This window comes from Perognathus longimembris, chromosome 2, assembly GCF_023159225.1.
Source record: "Perognathus longimembris pacificus isolate PPM17 chromosome 2, ASM2315922v1, whole genome shotgun sequence".
NCBI classification, from domain to species: Eukaryota; Metazoa; Chordata; class Mammalia; order Rodentia; family Heteromyidae; genus Perognathus; species Perognathus longimembris.
Genome location: NC_063162.1, coordinates 12433485 through 12451883, shown reverse-complemented (window position 1 = coordinate 12451883; position 18399 = coordinate 12433485). Strand labels below are relative to the sequence as shown.

Below are 18399 nucleotides of genomic sequence, written 5' to 3'. Positions count from 1 at the left end.
AAACCAAAGTTCCTTTCTTTTTCAAAAGAAAACCCAACAAGACTGGCTTATGTATAAGACCTTTCCTTGCAATAGGATGTTGGTTAGCCCAACCCAATTTTCCATCAGTGTAACTTCAGGTGACAGAGCAAGGTGAAACAAGAATGAAGACATTCAAACTCAACATCGTGTCCATTAACCCACATCAGCTCTGTCATGCTTCACAACCATTACCACATTGGTAATGGCTAGCAATGGCTGTGTGTGTGTGTGTGTGTGTGTGTGTGTGTGTGTGTGTGTGTACACCAGTACTGCAGCTTAAACTTAAGGCTCTTGCTTGGCTTTTTCATGCAAGACTAGAGCTCTACCATTTGAGCCACGTCCCACTTTCAGCTGTGAGACACTTGCTCTTTGTCCATGGGGAAACAGGCACAGAAAGGTAAAGATATTTGTTCAGAGTAACCAGCTCCAGACAAAATTGAGAGACTCTACCCCAAAAAAACAATGAAAGTAAAGAGAAGTTGTGGTCAGGGCTCAAGTAGTAGAGTACGTGCTTAGCAAGCATAGGTCCTGACTTCTCCAGAAATAGCACACTCCCCCACCCCCACCCCCAAAAAGAGGCCATTGAAAACCATAGCATAACTTGAACCGCTAAATTTCTGCAAAGAAGAAGAACAAAACAACATACATGATTCCTGTGCTTTAGAAATTTCCATTTTAATGGGAATCGTGAACTAGCTCTGGAGAAGTGGGTAGATCATTTTATCTCTATTATTTCGAGCTCTTAAAAAGCATACTTAGGGGGAAACAGACAAGAAATTAGATATCATCTCTGGTTGGCCAGCTTATAATATGTAATCTATACAAAAATAACCCAGAAGGAAAAGTGTAATTTGATTCTGCAATTATGCTTATATTATACTTTCAGCTATTTTGAGTCAGGCACAATGAAAATGTTATCTGTTCCTGTTTTAATACAGCCCCAGGCCAGCAGATGTCCTATCTGCTGTGCTTGCCTGTCTGTACTCTGTTCAGTGTGTCTGCATGTTCAATCATTCATCACTTCTTTCCACTTGGTCTGCTTTCAGAAAAAATTAAAACCTCCTGGTTCATGTCACCAAAGACCGAGCAAGGATGGCTGCTAAGATTTTTGACAGCAAGTCTACCTGCATGTAATCTCTTTCCTAGGAAAGTTCTGTCTAGCTCCAGTAACATGCTTCAATTAAGACTACCTAATCATTTCACTGGTAGACCTCTCCTGAATTTATGGGTGTACCGATTTCTAAACTTAAGTCACACCCTTTGCAGGGCAGTAATCTTGTTTCACAGCTTTTCCTTTCTGAAACTAGAGTAGGAAGGGCTTTGCCTTCCTCTAGGATACATGCTTCTGGACCATAGCAAGTCCTCTCCACCAAATGGGAGGTAATAACCGCCTAGGACACGTTGGCAACATTTGCTTCTTTCTTGTTTCAACAATGTAAATGACCTGTGGTACAGGATATGCTCTTTGTTTGCTAGCTACAAATTCCATCAAAGCTAAATCTTATTCACACCGTTATTCACAAATTAAAACAATATACACACAATGCAGCAGGGTTGAGGGTGAAGGGAGTGAGGTGCATGGAGTACAACTCCACCGGGGGTGGGGGGGAGGGTCCATTCAGAGTCCTGTCTGGCCTCACACCACAGTCCAGACCCTGTGCACATGTACACACACACATACATACACATACACACACACACATTTCCCAAGTGAACACAAATAAATAAGCTCAAAATTATAGGTTAGAGGTTGGTATGTTTTCTTTAAAGATGCATTCTGCTCAGCTCAACGTTTACTTGAGTGTATTCATCTACTCAACACCCTCCAGTGGGCCCTTAGCACTCAGGGTACAAGCCACAGTCCTGAGGGTGGTTCCCAAGGCAACATGACTCATCATGCACCTCTCTCTGGCCTTCCCTCCAACTGTGTCTTAAAGGCTCCACGTGGTTTCTGACTGACAGCCTGTCCATTGCTGTGCCGCCACTGTGATGGTCTTAGACTAGATAAGAACATGGCTTGCTCACTCACTCTACTGGCTTGTTCTCTCTCTTCCTTCTTTCTTTTTGGTTAAACATCACCTCCCTGATCGCCTGTATTCTAGCCTCTCTATCCTGTCCCTATTTCATTTTTTTCTGATCACCTCCTAGCTTATATGCTAGGCATTTTATAGACCTAAACTCATAAGCATAATTATTCATACATAAAAATACAGCTAAAAAGGTAAGTACCTATTGGCAATGATTCTCTTTAAATGTTCTATGCACAGTATTAAAACTACTCCTAAGAACACAGGAACTTGGTAAATGCTTGTGGAATCAGTGAACTGGATATACAGGCATGACTATGATACTGCTCCTACTACTTAGATGGTGACAGTGCCCATGAATATGGCTTCCCAAATAAAGCCAAGTCTGTAGAATTACTTCCACTAGGTACATTCGAACATTCTCCTTTATGAGTGCATATATATGAATGATCTCACTTAAGCAGAACACAAAAGCCACAGAGAGGCTAGAAAATAAATCTGAAAAGGGCTGCCAAGGAAATTGAAATGTTGTTGATAATATTCTCAGCAAAGGGGAACAGTGCCTACCCCTCCTCCACCATAGCTTAACTTATCAGAGCTTATAGCCTCCAGAAGCATCCTTCTGGATTTTAGAAGTATGATAAGTATATACAACAACAATTTCCAACAAGGCATCTTTTCCCCAGCATTCTACAAATGAAATATATTTCCACTAACTGTCATCTCCTTTTTATGACCTAGTCAAATATTAAGGTTATAAAAATAGTTTGGAGGGAAAAGTAAGCCTTACAGGCATTAAAGCCATATTTTATAGCTTTCACTTAACATCTAACATCAATTTCATAAAGCATATTTTCTTCCTTACTGAATAATATAAAATAAAACAGATTGCATTTATTATAAAAAATAACCAATAACTGTGTGCAAGTGGCTCACACTTGTAATTCTAATTACTCAGGAGGCTGAGATATGAGGGTCACAGTTTGAAGCCATCCTGGGCAGAAAAGCCCAACTTTTCACCACCAAAATTAACCACCAAAGTTTTGGTTGTGGCTCAAATGGTATAACAGTAGCTTTGATTGAAAAAGCTACATGAGCACACGGGGCTCTGAGTTGAGTTCTAATTCCATCATACACACACAAAAAAAGCCAAAAGGTATGTAAGAAAATACTGTTTCTTTCTTAATTGAGTAGGATGTTGTATAATTTGACTATCATGTTACTAAAGACTGATGTGACTGACACAGAACCTATCTTGACTATCAAATTTATCAGAAGGGAAGAGAATAGAAAACATTAAGTCACTGCTACTTTACTGCAAAGCCAGGGAACCAGAAGATGAATAAGCTCTGCTCCAAATGGATACCCAAGTAAGTAATTCTTGCTTCTCCAATTTGCATTTCCTCTTTGCCAAATAAATGTTTGTTGTTGGTTTTGTACCAGAAACAACAGCAAAAGGCATGGTGGGGAACAAAATAAGAAAACAGTGATTTTTTTCCCCCTAGTCCTTTCTACTCCATGCAAAATGTGGAATTTAAACTCATTTTATAAGTGATATGTAATAGTTTTATATTAAGCATTTTTTTAAAAAAGTTCATTCATTTATCTCAATTAACACCTTATGACATTTTTCAAAGTTGTGTTTGGGCTCCTTGATCAGAATCCCGTAAGCGTCACTAAAAATGATATACAACAAACAAACTCAAATGCAGGGAGAGGATGAGAGGAGAATAATTATAACCACTCTATCACTAACACATTTTTCATTTTTGTTGGCTTGAGAATATCAAACCAATCTCGGGCTGTTTGGAAATCACATCCGCTCTCCTAGTAAGCCAGGAGTGTATTCAGTCACATTGGATAGAGGCAAAAGGGATAAATGGACCAGCATTTTAGTGCCATGATTTATTTGGATAACATCCAACACCTCCCCATCCCCTTTTGCCCATCTAATACTACAAAGGATGCTGATCTCTCTTCCTGCCTGCTGAAACTCCAGTCAGGACTGAACCTTACAGGACTTTAGTCAAGTAAAATTGAGTCATCTGACCTGAAAATTCTGTTTTAGTCTCAGGACTCAGAAGTTGAACAGTGAGGTTAGGTAAGTAATAGATGGGACTGGGAAGAAGGGGAGAGGGTGGCCCCCAGGGAGTCCATTGTCTGATGCACCCATGATCACACGGCTGGAGGAGAAGAGCTCAGTTTAAAACTCAGGTCTGTGGACTCCTTATCCAACTCTTCCCACTTTCCTGGCCTGCCTCCCGTTGAACGCCTGCCATTTTCATCATTGCTAATTAGGGACATTTGGATTCAACCTTTAAAAGAATTAATTTTGTTCTTTAACAGAGGGCAACATAGGACCACGACTAAGAATAAATAACTCAGTCTTTACTGTAAGTCATTCTGGGGAATTTAATACTGTAACAGGCAATGAATTGGATTTAGATAAAAAGTAAGGCAAATTATTCTTTTCTCCTCTGGGCTAGAAGTGCTCTGTGTAAATGAAGGAAACACATTTTATAGTGCAGGCAAAATAAGCTGCCCCTAACACAGCAAAGAGTATATGTAGGAAAACCAGGAGGTAGCAAAAGAGAGCCCAGGGCAAGTCAACTACAGAGGGGTGTTTAAGGAATTCTCTTGACCTGGTTCTCCTTCCACTATCTCTGAACCATCAGGAAAGCCCTATTCAAAGTTACAAAATAATATCTCAAGCTATGCTTTGAAATTATTGACAAGACCTATGCACAAAGATATACAGTACCACGTTGTTTCTAAAATATGAAAAGTCTCTCTTAATGAAAGACCATTGAAAGCTGGTAGGTCATGCCCATAATCAGAGCTGCTCAAGAGGCTGAGATCTGAGGATCCCAGTTCAAAGCCATCCCAGACAGGAAAGTCCAATTAAGCATCCCAAATCCCGAAGTGGAGCTGTGGTTCAAGTAGTACAGCACCAGTTTATAGCAAGAAAGCTAAGGGTGATCTAAAGGCTCCAAGTTCAAGCCCCATTAACCCCTCTATACACACACACACACACACGCACACACACACACACACTCATACCCCTATTGAATCAGGTATGGTGCAATGATTTGATCGAACACTATGCAGTTTGAAAAAATGAACTATAATCTGCATGCACTAACATGAAAAGATCATATATATATACACATATGTAATATATCACAAATACATATGAAAAGGGCAAAGGAATATTTTTAAATAGGTGGGTACATTTCATAAGTAGACAAATGGGTCATTTCAGTGTCCTACTAATAACATTTTGCTAGAAAGGAATCTTTAGAAACTTATAATCATTGTTAATAACTTCTACTTGGACAAAGAGGTGTTGACATGCATGTTCTAACCCAATCCACTGTATTCTTTGGTGGGTTGGATTCTAGGAGATAAACTTCATTTGTGTATTTAGATTGTTCTTATTAGAGAAATGGGAGCTTTCACTCTTCATTTATGCTATGTCAGTTGTTCTGTTTGAATGCAACTGAATGTGTATCTTATTCTTTTATGTCAAAGGAGTTGCTTGAATAGTGAGATTATAGCTGTGGAGATTAAAAAGTAGCTTTTCCTCAGCTTTTCTGAGTTGTAGCTTAGTGTCAAAGGGAAGAGCCTTAGTGGTGCTTAGCTCAAAGCAGCTCATGGCTAAACTAAGTGCGAGTGGGAGAGGCAACCAGAGCCCCAGCACAACAGCAATTCCAAAGACTGTTGGTCACACCCAGGCAACAGTCAGTTCCCCTGAGAACCCGAAGAGTGAATTTCTATGAGACTTACTGGGAACCCCTTAGACATAGTTGAGGGACATTCTAGTTCACATCAGCAAAGCAGACAACATACCCAGCATGTATCGCAGTAGCCTTAACTTCCACAAACCTAGTGATAGGTGAGTGTGAACAGGCGTGAGAAGGGGAAAGGTTCAGAGTACATGGTATACACATGTAGTATAGGGGACAAGACAAGTGACCAGCAGTCCAGCAGAACCACCACACCAAACTGCTTAGCTAAGTTCCTTCTAGAATCCAGTCCCCATGCCCCTAACAAATAGAATGCAGCAGGTTAGAATCTGTAAGCCCAGCCCTTCCTGTTCTGGTAGAAATAACACAACTGTGTTCTTGATCCAGTTTAAAAGCAAAGGAGACACGGAATGAAACAAATTTCTAAGTCATTCTATTAACTTACAAATTAGAAGCTACTAGAATTCTACTAAGAGAGCTGAGGAGTTCCCAGGGCAGCACTTTCCACCTACCACCTTCACGCTTTTCTATGTAGATCTATTATTCCATCCACCTGTGAATTTGTTACATGGCCACCTTTCTTCTCCCCATTCCCTCAAGAAGTGTTCATCAGAGATCTATTTGGCTCTACTCTAGATCCTGGGGATCTGGGAATATACATTCAACACTTGGTCCCTGGCTTCACAGAACTCAGTCTAAAAGAACAAAGAGCCACCTGGATACTCTCTCTCTCCACAGCTCACTGTGCTATATGCTAACATGAAGAGGCCTGGAATGGGAGAAGGGTGGCTGGCAGAGGAAGAACAGAGTTATATGGCCAAGTTCAAGGTGTATTCATTAACAGAGAAACTGGGGAAGAGAGTTCTTAAATCCAAGACCCCAAATTAATCAGAGATGCAGGGCTAGCTAATCTTCAGGAAATATATATTTTGGTGTTTACTATTGAAAGCAGCTTTGCTATAAAGGAGAAAACACACTGAAATTAATTAGTTAAACTCCACCCCATCCTCAAGCACTTCTCTATCCTTCTCCCCTTCAGTTAGCCCTTCTTGGTTCCAGCACACACCCACTAGGGTCACTTCTTTTCCTATGGTATAAAGATGTGATAATATCACAGTATTTTCCTACAAGAAACAACCAGTCATCCAGAACTTCGTGTCATCTACAGCTGTTCTGAAAAGGGTAACACAGACTCAGGCTAAACTGCCACAAGTGTTAAAGGATGGGAGTAGCTGAAGCCTTCCAATTTCAGATGTCAACCCTGAGTCTGACAGAGTTCTTTGAGGCAAATCTCAGATACTCTTATACCCTTTGCTATCAAAAACTCTATAAACACATGTGCCAAATGAGTGAATATCATCCCCATATTTGTCTGGCATGTTTTGTCATTGTGGTTGTTGTGTCTAACATGTTTTGTGCAGAGAGGGAAATTTCAATGAAGTCTTCAGGTAAGCCTGTCCATTTATCAAGCTTTCAGAAAGCACCTCAGTAGGATCCCACTTGTCTTGTCTCTGCTCCAAATATGCACCTTTCCTGGTATAGGTGGACAAGTTCAAGCCAGCTCAGCTGGGGCCTTATGAGAATTGTAAGCCAGAAAAGAAGATGTGGTATTTTTAACCACACAGAAGTCTTTTATTTGTATGTAGTTAAATGTGTCTACCTTTTCTAACTCTCAGCCTTTTGTCCTACTGAGAAGGTCAGAACGCTGTCATGTTATGAATTCACTCATGTTTGCATGGGTTACTGTAGATCAAGAGGTCTCATACATGCTGAGGACATGTTTAATCACTGAGCTACACTTCTACTCCTGGAATTTCTGTTGTTTCTTATTTTACGTGTAGTTATTTCATACTTTAGGAATTCTAAGTGTATTTGTACATATAAAGAAAATTTCAGATTCATTTTTTGTTGTTTTTTTTCTTATTTATTGCCAAAGTGATGTACACAGAGGTTACCGTTTCATATGTTAGGCATTGAATACATTTCTTGTACTGTTTGTTACCTCCTCCCTCATGAGATTCATTTTTAAGAGTTTATTGCTCTAACATCACTTAGTAAATAACTCCTCTGATTTTTAAATTCCACCTGTACTATAAATAAAATGGATAATTATTCACTGTATTCTTTATTTTTTTTTGTCAGTTGTGGAGCTTGAACACAGGGCCTGGTTGCTGTCCCTGAGCTTTTCTGCTCAAGGCTAGTGCTCTACCACTTTGAGCCACAGCACCACTTCTAGTTTTCTGGTAGTTAATTGGAGATAAGAGTCTCAGATTTTTCTGCCTGGGCTGGCTTTGAATCATGATCCTCAGACCTCAGCCTCCTGAGTAGCTAGGATTACAAGCAGGAGTCTCCAGTGCCTGGCCATTGTACTCTCATATTTTTCACTTCTTTGTTTACTTTCCTCCAATAATAAACTATCATAATTTCATGTTATGTATTACTATTTGGTAAGGCTAATCTCCCATAATTAAATTCCTTTTTCAATTCTATGTATTTCATTTTGTAAAATGAATGAGCATCATCTTGTCATAGGCAATCAATGGGCATTTGAATTGATTTATTGATTCTAATGATTTCATATCATTTGTGGAGTGACTTATGGAAAATCAACACTATTTTTACAATATTGTGTCCTGTTATCCCAAAGCATATTGTCCCTCCAATGGCTTAGATAAATCTGTTATACTCATCAATGTAACATTAGCTCCATATTGTCCCTGTATATTACATCTAACTTCAAAAATCTTATTCTTAATGTTCCAATGTGCTTAGTTGCCATTTCAAAAATTCTAAAACCACACGGTTTCCTATGCCTTGAATTCTTTTCTATCACATACTTCTCCACTGGGCAAATTCTGCTCATTCTTCAATGTTCCTTGCAAATATCACTCACTTTGCAAAATTTTCTTAGCCCCACACTGAATCTGAATGGACCTGTGTCCTTTCTCTATCCTCCTGTAACATCTCATGGGTAACAACATTGTACCCTGGTCACCTGATACTGTAACCACTATAGGCAGGTTTCTCACACACCCCCCCAGAGCTCCTCCCATTCTGGCTCACAGCAAGCTCTTAGTGCACTGAAAACACAAATGAATGCTAATATTAAAATCATACACTATGCTTCTCCATGTCTCACTATGTCTTCATGGTGCTAATTTAGCAATGGTAACACTGATAAGTAGAAAACTTCCATGATGTTTTTCCTTAATCCAAGCTATGTTTATAAACACAGAAAGTTGCTGGGCACTCTGGCTCCTGCCTATAATCCTATTTTTTTAACTGAATCATCTCTTTTTTTTTAATAATTACATTTTGTTGACAAGGTGTTGTGCAAAAGGGGTACAGTTACATAATAGGGCAATGAGTACATTTCTTGTGATATCTTATACCCTTGTTTTTCTTTCCCTTCAGGTAGGCATATATATAATACCCAGTGTACCAAAATCATGTACAGTAGCTACGTGGTGTACGCCAAAGGAAATTCATCTAGAACTTTAAATATAATGTCAACAATAAAGTTTGTTTATCCTTGTCTTATATAATCATATATACATAGCTGTTGAGCTATTGTGATCCACTGAGAGGTCTATTTTAGACCTTTTATGTTTAGTAGTTGTTTGGTTTTAGATACATAATGTAAGGTCGCTGACCCAAACCTGTGGAAATACCATTTGACAAGAAGTTTTTTGTTTCATTCATCTGTAGAGGGGCATCTGGGTTGTTTCCATATTTTGGCTATTGTGAATTGTGCAGCAATAAACATGGATGTGCAGATGTCTTTTTTATATCCTGAGACCTGTTGGTCAGGATAGATGCCTAAGAGTGGTATGGCTGGGCCATAGGGTATGTCTATGCTGAGCTTTTAGAGCAACCTCCATACTGTTCTCCAAAGTGGTTGTACTAATTTGTACTCCCACAACAGTGGAGAAGGGTTCCTCTTTCCCAGCATCCCCTCCAGCATATGCTGTTGCCTGAGTTCAGAGTTCTATAATCCTATTCAGTAGGCTGAGATCTGAGGATCACAGTTCAAAGGCAGCCTGGGCAAGAAAGGCTGTGAGAATCTTATCTCCAATTAACCACCAAGAAAAAAACAAACCAGAAGTGGAGCTGTGGCTCAAGTAGTAGAGTGCTAGCCTTGTGCAAAAAAGCTCAGGAACAGTGTCCAAGCCCTGAGTTAAGCCCTGGGGTAAAGACACACACACACACACACACACACACACACACACAAATGAAATAGTCATAATTCATTAATACTTAAGTAAATAAGTCATGAATTATTAAGGACAGTATAATAACTTAGTAAGTAACTAACTCACTAATAATTAAGAAACAAAAGCCAGATGCATTATTTTCCTGGCATGTATTTCAGCCTACTGTAAAGAGCATGCTGTAGATAAGAGTATAATGTGGCACTAGGAAGACTTGAGTTTAACCTTGGCTTAAACACTTATTAAGGGACGACGAGCTCAAACCACTTTACTTGTCTAGTCTTCTCTCTATAAAACAGGCATAATAAATAGCTTCATAATAGGATATCTAAAAGATGTGTCAAACGTTTATGTACAAAATGCTCGCTTCTTGCTACCCTTGCCCCAACACTCTGCTTCATTGTTCTGCCCCAGGAAAGGACATGCTATCCCTCCCAGTTGCTGAATTAAAAATGGGAAATATTGAAGATTTACTCCTTTATTTCATTCATCCAACCCATCAGCATATCTTATAAGTAATTCCTTAGAAATATTTCCAGAATCTAATGACTTCTTGCCAGCCACTCTATCATCTAGTTCAGCCCACCATTGTTTGTATCATGATCATCACAATAGCCTCCTAACTAGTCATCCTATTCTCCACACTATTGATGAGTGAGCCTTTTAACTATATCGAATTATGTCGTGGGTCCACTCAGAACTTTCCAGGAATCTCTTATCTCACTAAACCAAATGTGAAAACACTCACAGTGGCCCACAAGACCATTGTGACCCTCTCTCATTTCACCTCCATCATTCTCTTCATTCCCCTCTCTAATCCTGACACACTAGCATCCCCACTGGTCCTACAACATACGATCCTCATGGACTTAGTTCATCTCGCTGCCTGGAGAACCCTTTTGCAAGATGCTTGCATGACCCCTTCTCTGCCTCCAATGCCCAAACATCATTTGTCATCAAAATGTCCTGCCATTATTACCCATACAAAGCAGCACCTTCCCTACCCTCTCCCCTCCCCAGCACTATTGATTCTGCTCACTATTCTTTATTCCTGGTACTGTCTCATTGTCTAATCCGAGCTTAATTGGTTAAGTGGCTGTCTCTTCCTGGACACTTAGACTACTTAGTAAATATTCATCCAATGCATACTAAATGGTTGTATGAATAAATACATTCTTTCTTACTGCAATTCTACAACTAAAGCATCTAACCAAAGAATAGAGTCTCCTAGCAGAAATGGTATAAAAGAGCAGCAAGAAAATAAAACCCCTCACTGGGGCCCACCCAAATGCTTAAATGACTCAAAATAAAGATTCCGTTGTTGGACGCAGAACAGTAAGAAAAAAGCATCTCCCTAAAATCCATTAGAGACTGCCAGCCTAACTCTCATTTCTCCCTTTTTAATTTTTTTTTCACTTTTAAAAATGATGGCTCACTCTCCTCCTCCTTCTCTAGATTATGGGCCTCCTCTCCTTCTGTTCATTCCTACTTGGAGCTGAAAGCTGGAAATAGCCATTTACCTCATTGTCCTCATTTCCTTTCATTGTTACCACTCAATCCTCTGGTGATCTCCCTGTCGTGGATGTTTTTAAAGGAATTCCCAATAAGTTGAGAAAGAAAAGTTCCAGTAAAGATTTTAGATTCAGTCTAAAATAAAAATATACTATAGGATATTTTCTCTAGGGAAATATTATTTTTAAATTGACCCTAATAGTTACATACATATCATCAAATATTATTCTGGTATGCACTAATACTAAGGAGCTGAAAAAAGAACACACTGTACAGAACAAAGGACTCATTTCCTTTAATTTACTAGAAATGTGAATAACAATAATTATGCCTGAAGAGCTCTTTCTCCTATGAACCTAAAGAAAATTATCTAATAAAAGATTAAAATCACATGGTCTCAAATCAACTATCAAAAACTGTGAGTGCAGGATTCACAACTCCTAGTTTCATTTTATTTTAATACAGAGCTAAGTAATACAAAGGATTTTTATAGATTCACCTTCCAAATAAAGAATTTCCCACCTAGTAATTTTATATGGACAATTCCCTTATAGTGGCATGTGCATATTACCTAATTCTCACAATAAATTAATATAATAACCTGGAAAAATAAAACTCTAACACCGCAATAGAAAGAAAGTTGTGAGCCCAATCACTGTCATAGGTAAATTGAACAGCACTTTAAAGCTGCTTTAAAATTCCATTAATTAATGAAACCAAAGCCACTCATTTAAAATTACTATGGAGGAACCAAATGCACTGAGCATTTCCTTCCCACAACACGTTTTTTCTAATTCACCCTAGAAGAAAAACCTCCCCTATAAAAAAAATTCCAAAAGCTACTTGTGTTTGACTTCTATAAACATGTTGTTAGTGCATAATACTATTAATATACAAACATGCCAACTTAGCATTCAGGAAAGTAACTCAGAAGTGTGCTAGATTGAAAAGGAGGGTAAAGCTAAGCCAGGATTCAAGTATAAATTCTTTTGTAGATAATCTACAATATGGGTAATGTTATAAACAGATATTTAGCTATTGACCAAAATTCTATCATTTAAGTCCAAGGAATATATTGACACCAAAATGCATGCATTTTGAAACACTGTCCATTAGAAAAGAGACAATCTCAATTTGTCCATAATAGCTGTCCCAGCATTCCACGTGGTTTGGCAACTACCTTACACAGACGTATCCTAGTTTGAGTAACACATATGTGGTATGTATAAAATATATCTAAACATGAGTAATGCTGGTCAGCTACTGTCTCAGCCTCTATCAACCATAAATTCTAATACCCTTCAACATTTTCTACCCCAAACCAGGACAAACGTCTCTCCAGATGCTCAACAAATAAGTGTTAAGTTGGTATACCAGCATCGTCAGCTCACAAATGGTTGGGGTTTGGAATTAATGTGGATACTCTGACCAACAAGTTTAGTAAATGCTACAGGTGGGAGCCACTAGTACCAAGCTTAGCATTATACTTTTAATATTTTGAACTCTTATCTCCAATTAACAGAAGCCAGAAATGGAAGTATGGCTCAAGCGGCAGAGTACTAGCCTTGAGCAAAAAAGCTGAGGGACAGGGCTCACGCCTTGAGTTCAAGCCCCAGAACACACACACACACACACACACACACACACACACACACACACACACACACGAAATATAAAACTACTTACAATTACAATGTGGAAATAATTCTACCTTCTGAACCGTTTGTTGAAACATATGATATTACCACATGGGATATACTCATGTCCAAAATTATTCCTCTCAGCAAAAACAATTTACATACTGAATTAGAACTCAGTTATTTTAAATGCAAAAAAAAAGATTTCCAGGAAATGTAGTGTATTGCTGTTTAAATATTCCCTTGAAAGAACAAAACTAGTGATGGCACACTTAGTTTTCAAAGTTGTTCTCTCCTTTCTTCAATCTGATGAACTCCTTGAGAATTCCCTAACTCAAAGAGAGGAAAAACTGCAGCTGACACAGGCCAGAAAAGTGATCCTTGCCTCTTACTTTAGAAAAACTATCAGTGAAGTTAATTTTTACAGAATCATCGTAAGAGAAACTGATTAAAGCTGGGATGATGACCCTTACCTCCCAAGAAGGCATGCAGAGACAGGCATGAAGAAAGATGAGACAGAGCAGGATCCCCCCCCCCCCACCCATCTACCAGCAAATACATGTTTATCCATCCCAATGCTATGGATGGAAGTAGCTCAAGAAATCTACAAGAAATGAGTGAGCTCTGATTGCTGTAATCCTTTGCCCCATGTCCACCCCTAAGCTTCCAACACTGTCCAGCAGAGGGCTTCTGCTTCCAGCCCACAACTGACCTGTACTCTCAGCTTGGATTGCAATGGACTCCTCAAGTCAAAGTTAGGACGTGCGGAGCCAGTGGTCAGGGACAAGAAGAGAAGACATCCCTGCAGTTGTCCTCTCTCATCTTCCCTCCCAGCTGCCCATCATTCACCACTCATGAACCACAGTCCCTTATCAATGGAATCCCTCTGTTTCTTTCAGTGCCTTTTCCAACCTCTGATTCCCCTGAAATCTGATTCCCCTGCCCAAAAACCAAGCTACTCACCACTCATTAGACAGGTTTTTCTTCATGCCCCTCTCCCCAGAAAGCCTTTCCTTCTACCCATCCTGTTTCATCTACCACAGTCCAATTTATGGTCCTCAGTCCATGCCTGTGTTAGGTGCCATTCCTTGGTACAACCATCCTATACTCTCTATGTGCAGCAAATCCTTTTCTAACATTTTTGTACTTGTCTCTCCCTAAGACTGTGAGCTCCTTGAAGGTACACTGTTATTAAACAACTGCTAATGCATAATGGATGATCAGTAAATGTTTATGAAATAAATAAATGCAAATCTATATCTGAGATCGAAAGGAATGAGTAGAGGTGAAGTGGGTATGTCTCTCTTTATTGAGTATTTAGCTCAATCTATTAAAGCAAGGCCTACCTGCTACCAAAAAATAAAATCCATGAAAATAAAAGCCAACTGTCCTCCCTACCCATTCTTGTCTTTGAAGAAACTGCTTTTTTAAGACCTTGGTATAGAATGCCTTATAATTTCTATCCAGGCTCATGTCATACACTCATATGTACACACAGAGATTTTTCATAGTTTCCAAAACTAAGATGACATATTACATACACTTTATCCTAAAACTCACTCTTTTCACTTAACCATGTATTGTGGCCATTTCCCTGCACAAATGCATACAGATCCAACTCATTCCTTAGTGTGTATGCATTATAATTTAGTCACTTATTTCCCTGTAAGCATTTCAAGTTGGCTCCAGTTTTATGGAAGTTCTGAAAACAAAAATAGCAAGAATGATCTAGCATCTCCAGAGCATACATGCTTTGAGATACCCCCTTTGTCTATCCAGTGGAATCCATGCACACATGCCTGGACATTTTCCCCTGAGACTTAAGCTACTGAAGATCCAGTACATTCCTGGAACGATCTCGAGGTACATTGCTTATGTGCTCTGTGATTTGCATGAAATAGGTATTTTGCATTACTGAATAGAACCAAAAGTTAACCAGACCGATACTATCTTAAAGGATCAACAGGATACACTTCTGTACTTTCTTCTGACAAAGTAACAGGGGGTTAAAAGTAGAAAATTTTCATTTTTAAATTTATGCACTTCTGTGGTCCTTGAATTTTAAACATACAAGTTTGTGATTTAAATATTTCCACTGATATACTAATACAATTCTATTGTGTTAAAAATAGATTTTAATATATGACTTTTATAACTGTAATAATGTTCCTTTGGACTCAGGCCTTGACTGGAAGAAACAAGATTTAGTTCAATCAGTGGATCCCCAGTTGTCCTGCACAAAAGAAAAATCTTCAGTCTTTGTTAACATCTAGAAAGTTCTAGCCTTCAGACTTGAACAGGTGAGTCATATTACTAACATCAAACTTCATGGGCTCAGGTTCTTCATCTCTCATCACCAAGGCCCTGGAAGACGTTTTCAAGTTTACTGTAACTTCTAAGTTACCAAAGCCATTTCTTTCCAATCCCATGGATAGGCCATTTTCTCTCCTCCCTTAGAAAAACTAATGATTGTGATCTCTAGTGTAATAGAAGTCATACGTAATACAGGGTCTATCAGATTCACAGAGACCTGGATAGGCTAGAATCAGGACTTGCTACTTATTATGATCTCTGAAAACTTCAATGCATTCATCTATGAAATAGGGAGGTAATGAGAGTGTGTACTTTCTTGAGTTACTGTGAAGCTAAGTAATAAAGTACCTCACACCGAATAAGCATACCAAAACTGTGATTTGCTATTATGCTTTTGTCCTTCCACCCTGCAAGATTTTAACTGATAAATCCAAGATGAACATGGCTTTCAATGGGAAACAGGAAAATAGTCCTACTTGAAATGAAGTTTAACAAGAAATATGTGAAAAAGCAAATTCAAACTAGTCTATGGCACCCCAGATTTTTGATATTCTTGCATTTTACACACACACCCAAATAAACCCCAAAGATGACTGTGAAATTGACAACAGCACCTAAGGGACTGAAAAATCCTTCCTAAGACATAGCAAGGCTCCCAAGTATGACTTGGCTCCCACGCTATACATGGCTTTGTACTAAGGGACGGTTAGTAGTATTTAAGGGTAAATCACAAGCAGATTCTGGCACCATAGTTTTACCATTTGTGGTAGAGATTCTCCACGTGCTACTTAGTGCTTCTTAGGGCAAAGTTAAGGACTGAGGGTTTTGGTCTTAGAACAGAGTTCTGAGATCTTTTCCTTGGAACCCCTCAACATTGAGAAGATGCCATTCACACATATCAAATCCCTATAATCACAACAGGCTTGCTCACCCACCCTTCCTTTTTTCCTTCTTTCCTTCCTTCCTTCCTTCCTTCCTTCCTTCCTTCCTTCCTTCCTTCCTTCCTCCCTCCCTCCCTCCCTCCCTCCCTCCTTTCTTTTCTTCCTTCCTTCCTTCCTTCTTTCCATTCTCTAATGTATGCAAAATTTGAGGCAAGTTTAATAAGTCTTATCTTGGGGCCTCAAGTCACCTCCATAGTCTTATATCTATAATGTGAATTCTGTCACTACTCCCAGACCTTGCTTTCCTATTTCCAGGCATAGAGCCGATCAACCATATTGCCAGGGCAATCATCAAATAACTAGGCTCAGATTCTTTCAAAAGGATTGAAAACATTCTAGATAGAGATTATGCACTATAATCCCCAATCTGATCCCCAGAAAGTAGTATTTAACTATCCCACACATATGATCAAATTCCATCTCCCCATCAAGGATTAAAACTTCAAAGTTTAAAAAGCAAGGGGCTCCACAAACTCCTGTTGCTTTCAAGGTATCCAAGGGAGAAGTACTTGTCGGCTTGGCAAATACACTTTCTAAAGATAATCAATATGTTCCTTAAATACTTAAGGCAAGGCAACCAAGTCACTTCATGTTCATGGCTTGCAGGCTGCATAATGGCTCGAGCTCTCTAATATTTCACTCATAGTAACAGCCACCGAGCTCTAACGAACTCATTCTCCCCGGCATCCCTCCCTAGCTCCAGATGGCAAGAAATGCATTCCCTTCAACTCCTGCCTGAAAAGCATTTCGGGTTTTTCTTTCCACCACCCCCCCCCCCCGCCACTTCTCCCATTTCACCTGCGGATAATTGTTTTACTCCCAGAACAAAACGGGTGGGGAGAGGAGATGGGGAATAATGGCAAGGGGAATAGAGGGAAGGAATTTACTTTTTTGAAAAGACAAATGGAGGGTAAGCACTGCAGCTTTAAATCTTGCTGCATCAAGCCCTTGGATTTCGTCCATAGCAGAGCTGCAAAATGGTAACAAGAAAGGAGGGGGGAAAAATACCTTTTCCTCCCTCCCCGCCAGGCTGTCTGCAGCTTCCCGGCAGAGCAGACCGCGGCGAGCCCAGCCCCCACGCCCTCCCGGCCCGGCCCCGCAGCGGCACAGGTGGGCTGGGCACTGACCTTGGCCCTCGAGCTGCGCACACATCCCAGGGCCAAGGTCAAGGGCGAGCCGCTCAGAGCCCGAGGCTCGGCTGCCAAAGTTTCAGGACGGCTTGGGGCCAGTGGGGGCAGCCGCAGCCGCTGGCCCGGCCTCACCTGCCCGGCCCGCCCGGCTTCCAGGCCCGGCCCGAGTCTGCAGTTTCCTCCTCGCCTGGTCCCCCACTCACCTCTCGTGGACATGGCTCAGGCAGCGGGGGCCGACGCAGGAAGGAGCCGAGAGCCCCGCAGGGCGCGGAGAGCAGAGGATCCCCGGAGCGCACGGCCGCGCACTCGCGCCAGCCCCGCCCAGGGCCCGCGGGGACGACGCCCTCCCACCCCAGGACACCTGCCCGCCGCCGGTCCGCTCTGCGCAGCTCGGCCGGCCGGAGGCGGGACCCGCGGGGCGCGGCCGCGCTGTCAGCTAGCGGCCCGCTGGGCGGGGCCCCTCCCGGTTCTCCGTCCCTGGTCCTGGTCCCCGCCCCGCCGCCCGGCCCACCGGAGTCCAGCCTCTCCAGCGCCGGTGGGGACGCGCCAAGCCCGGCTTTGTCCCTGAGCAAGGTGGGTCTGCATGTTCCCTTCAGGACTTGATGATGATGATGATGATGATGATGATGATGATGATGATGATGATGACGATGACGACGACGATGGCTCTTAATGGCTTTCCAGCTTCCTGCCTTGGTCCCAGGAAAAGAATGCAAGAACAGAGCTGTTCTGTTTCTCCCCATAAGTGAGCTGCCCTGGTCTGGGAGGTTAGACCACAGTCTCCTAAGGGGGACTTGATCCTCCACATAAACAACACTTTGACAGGTAGTCCACACGTGCAGCCACCAATGAGTGCCTGGA

At 40.8% G+C, this 18399-nt stretch overlaps 1 protein-coding gene across 1 annotated transcript in view; it reads right to left on the bottom strand.

Annotated features, from left to right (window-relative positions):
• The window catches only part of Ablim1 (actin binding LIM protein 1), a 243101-nt gene extending 225199 nt beyond the window's left edge, over positions 1-17902 (bottom strand). Inside the window, exon 1 of the mRNA XM_048338187.1 lies at positions 17742-17902. Coding sequence (XP_048194144.1) covers positions 17742-17754 — 13 coding nt within the window. The 5' untranslated portion in view covers positions 17755-17902. The remainder of the gene's footprint in view (positions 1-17741) is intronic.
• Positions 17903-18399: the final 497 nt, after the last annotated feature.